This window comes from Austrofundulus limnaeus, unplaced genomic scaffold, assembly GCF_001266775.1.
Source record: "Austrofundulus limnaeus strain Quisiro unplaced genomic scaffold, Austrofundulus_limnaeus-1.0 Scaffold67, whole genome shotgun sequence".
Taxonomy (NCBI): Eukaryota; Metazoa; Chordata; class Actinopteri; order Cyprinodontiformes; family Rivulidae; genus Austrofundulus; species Austrofundulus limnaeus.
Window position 1 is genome coordinate 432,061 of NW_013952469.1, and position 4,335 is coordinate 436,395.

General features: G+C 40.7%; 1 protein-coding gene across 1 annotated transcript in view; it reads right to left on the bottom strand.

Moving 5' to 3' along the window:
- The window catches only part of met (MET proto-oncogene, receptor tyrosine kinase), an 86,983-nt gene extending 84,311 nt beyond the window's left edge, over positions 1 to 2,672 (bottom strand). The window contains exon 1 of the mRNA XM_014010268.1: positions 2,450 to 2,672. Within this exon, the coding sequence (XP_013865722.1) occupies positions 2,450 to 2,599 (150 nt within the window). The 5' untranslated portion in view covers positions 2,600 to 2,672. The remainder of the gene's footprint in view (positions 1 to 2,449) is intronic.
- Positions 2,673 to 4,335: the final 1,663 nt, after the last annotated feature.

The window sequence follows — 4,335 nt, forward strand, 5'->3', positions numbered from 1 at the left end:
CTTCCCCTCCGCCCCTCTCGCTGTGCAGGACGTACTGCTGGTGTGTGTGTGTGTGTGTGTGTGTGTGTGTGTGTGTGTGTGTGTGGAGAGAGGGGGAGAGAGCAGCGCAGCAGTCAGCTCTCCCCACCCGAGGCTGAAGGTCATCAGACGATCATGCTAAGCTTGCTAACTGCTCCGCCCTCTGACTGCTGCAGGGGCGTGTCTTAGAGAGAGGCTTTTATACCAGAACACAGCCGCTGTGACGAAACTGTGGAGAAGACACGTCACCGTGGAAAGCCGTTAACCAATATGCAAATTAGCCTGCAGTACCACTGCTCTACCCATATGAGCAGCAAAAACACGTTTTTACACCAAATATTACAGATTTGAACAAATACACACAAATACATCAAAATTAGCACAGAAACAGTACTATATAACATTTTAGACACATTCTAGACAGTTTATCAGCTAAAAAAAGTAAAATTTGGTGTAAGTTACTCTTTAAAAAAAAAAGTGGCGATATATTGCCTTGCCTACAATATCGCAATACATAGCAATTTATCATATCGTGATCCCGTGTTATGATATGTATCATATAACCAGATTCTTGCCAATACACAGACAGTAATGTGAGGCTTTATCACAAATGATATCATAATATTTAACAATATTATCATAATTACATAATAACTTAATATCATGCAGCCTTACTTTATATGCACCACATAAAATAAAAACTATTTAAACAGACATTCAACATCTGAAGTCTTTTTCTGAACTGCATGTCCGTGTTAAGAAATGACAAACTGAGCATTCTTTTAAGAAATGCATACCATTCACTGGCTTTCATCTTATCTTGAAATATGATTAATTATAGCCAGCTTTGGTCAAAATGTGCAGTGTCTGTTAACATTGTGAGATATTGCGCAATCTGTTTGCACTCAGAGTGTGAGAATGACTCAGCTGTTTACTAGGGGTGTACCAGAAAAATCAATTCACATCAGAATCCTGGTTCTCCTTTACAAAAATTCAGAATCGATTTAAAATGTCCTAAAAGCAATTAAAAAATAAAACAATAAAGTAAATCCAATGGCTGTCAGCCTCTATTTTGTAACTGCTTGGGACGTCCTGATGTCGCCACACAGCTGGTTCTCGAACGTACACATGTGCAGAAAGCATCAAAACAAGGAGGAAACTACAAAAATGGAAAAAAGAGGGATTTAAGCAGCCCCAGCCTCATTGAAGACAAAGATCTGGGCTTCTTTTGGTTTTTTAACAAATGAGTCTGAATTTGACATGAGCTTCATGCGCAAGGTTTGCAAAATGAAGATGAAGCACTTTGGGAACATGACAAATAGGCTCACATTGTCAGTTTTGAATGAAAAATCGATTTTGAATCAAATCGTGACCCCAAAAATATAAATAGAATAGAATAGAATAGAATAGTGAGATAGTAAAAGATTCCCACCCCTACTTACACATTAAATTGTAGCTCAGTGTCTATAAAACTGACGTTACATTAAAACATTATAGCCATTTTTATGGTGAGCTTGATTAAGCTGACTCCAACAGTAAGTTAGTTGTAGATAAACATTCAATTATAGTTAGTGTCATGAAATCCATTTAGTAGTTCTTGAGATTTTCTTGCTAACAGACAAACACAGTTGGCTCCAAACGTTAACGTCAAACATCTTTCACACTGTGGATTACTGAGAATACGTGTTTACAACCAGCCTCAGCTACTACCACACCAAATCTAAGCTCGGTGTTTGTAAAACTGATTGAATTGTTGCTATTTTTGTATTTACTAAGTTCAGTTAGCTGTGGCAGCCATCTTGAATTGCATTGATATCAAAAGGTAAACAACTGCCAAAGTAAAATCAATAATTACTTCCTGAACATTTAATTAAAATTGGTTCAGTAGTCACTGACCACAGATATTGTGTGATCTGACTGGACTAAAAGTGTTGTTATAGTTTAATACACAAAGTATATAGTTATAAGCAGCAACAGTGAGCAACACAACACATTTTAGCTCAAAGGCTGGACCAAAGGGGGCTTGTCACACCTTAATAAGAACATGTAGAGGCAGTTTTATCATGTCAGTTTTAGGATGTTTAAAGGAGCGATCTGATGCACCATTAAGTGGAAGGAATTTCCAGCTTATTTCAACCTGCGTGTCTAACAGAGAGCTGTGTTTGTGAGATGGCAGGCTTGATAGTGCACTTTTTCTGGAGGCCAACTGAGACAGTTCAAACAGAAGCAAACTGTGCAAACAGAAAGATCCTGGTGTTGAGTCACAGTTTCTCCCAACCTCTTATCCACCTGCAACTGACTCTGTGTTGTGTCTGTCTGAGTGCTTTTACTTCTGACACATTGTCATGAACAATGGCAGAAAGGGAAAGGACGCTGCTGTCTTTATACGACAAACAATCAGTATTTTCGGTGCAAGTTAAGACACCCTCACCTGTATGTGGCGTCCATCTGCTGTTCCGAGGTACGCCACAGTGCGTCCGTGAACTGGAACCACATTGATCGAAGTGACCAAGGTGTTAATCAAGTCTTTGTGCCAGAACTCCAACCTCTGGGCAGGGTTGAACACCTCAAGGCGGTACATGCCCTCCTTCCCTTCGTGGATCCCTTCATGGGGGTCGCAGTCGTCTGAGGAACTCTGCAATAAAACCACAAGAATAAATTTTTTTTTTTAAATTTTTGTTGGGTTTGAAACAGAGTGAGCACAAATACAGTAGCTGAAGATTACAAGGATGTTAGAAAGTAAGAGCGACAGGGACTAGGATTGCATTTCTCGACTCAAATGGCCCCTCCTCAAATGACTTGCCACAAAATATCATGTTGAAGTATCTCCTTTCATATCTGACCCAGTGGGGAAGGGTTAAGAGCTAAACCTGCTAAGCCCCCCCTTAGCTACTCTTTCATCAGGCCGAGCTCGTAATGGAGGTCCCAGCGTGATGGTACCTCCAGGGTAGGACTGTGCTTTGTTGGATCTCGGGGGTTCAGAACTGCAAGATTTCATGGGAAACAGCGAGGTGACTTTCATGTTGTTTTTCATTTTGTGAACTGCTTTTTTACTCTCCAACTGGGAAGCCCAAGTTCCCCCCACCACGTTTTTTCTGAGCATCTGTTCCCTCACATACACAAATTTCTCTCTGCAGCACTTGTCTTCAGAGTTTAAATGTTGACGGGTTGTACACTTTGTTGTGTCTGGAGCCTCTGGAGCACACAGTGAACAAACAGGCTGTGGCCAGAGTTAGATCCAGGGTCTACCCCTTCATCAGGATGGTAAATGGTAAATGGACTGAACTTATATAGCACTTTATCAAGTTCTGTCGGACTCCAAAGTCTGACTGGCACCACTAAATCCTCTGACCACCATCAGTGTGTTGTAGTACTCTAGACTGGTCTTGGTCTCAACACCACTTTATATGGTCTCAGTCTTGTCTTGGTCTCGGACATCGAGGAACACTAAATTGCCAGAATATTGTCCAGTTTATTTGTTATCATTTTTGCTTTCATTGAATATAAAATGCTCTGACTCAAATCCAAGCCTGACTCTTTGATAATTATGTATTTTTATTACCACCATCACCCATCCCCTTTCACTCGCCAAGAAAGTGAGCAGTGGTTGTCTGTGAGCGTGAGATGATGTCTACAATATCTTCAGTGATGCAATTCTGCTACATTAATCATAAAGAATATATCTCTAAAACATCCAGAAGAAAACCTACAGACTTGTAAATTCTGAAGCTTTTAGAGACTATGGGGACTACGTCAAACTTTTATCTCACTTAGAAAGAAAGCACAAAGAAAGGTAAGCTGATGTTGTGATGTTAGCAAAGCTAGCTAGCTAATGTTAGCAATCTGCCTCTGTAGCAAAATTCATCACCTGGCCTTCACACAAAGAGATTTAATAAATATCAGCTATTAGGTCATAGCTACAGTACCTGTGTACAGTATACTGTATGTTCACCTGCTTCGCATGTTATCATCCATTAAATGGATGTTATTATTCGTTATCAGTCCCATAGAATGGCTTCAGACTGTCCCGACTGTGCCGACTAGTGGGTTCCCCCGTCCCATAGAATGACTTCAGCTGGTTAATATGAGGCATAAAGCCACTAAGGTTAATTTTAGAGAAAATGACATGGGCTACGATAAAGTAGACCATTGTTGCAGGCCCAATGTAGGGCAATGGGTAGAGCGCCGGACCAGAGACTGGAAGAGCCAGTACCGAGACCAGGCACGGGCAGCAAGAAAACAACGAGAAAACAGTGCCACCTCCTCCACCCCGGACAAAAAGAAATTCAAATATGTTTTTGTTATTTACACATCCAA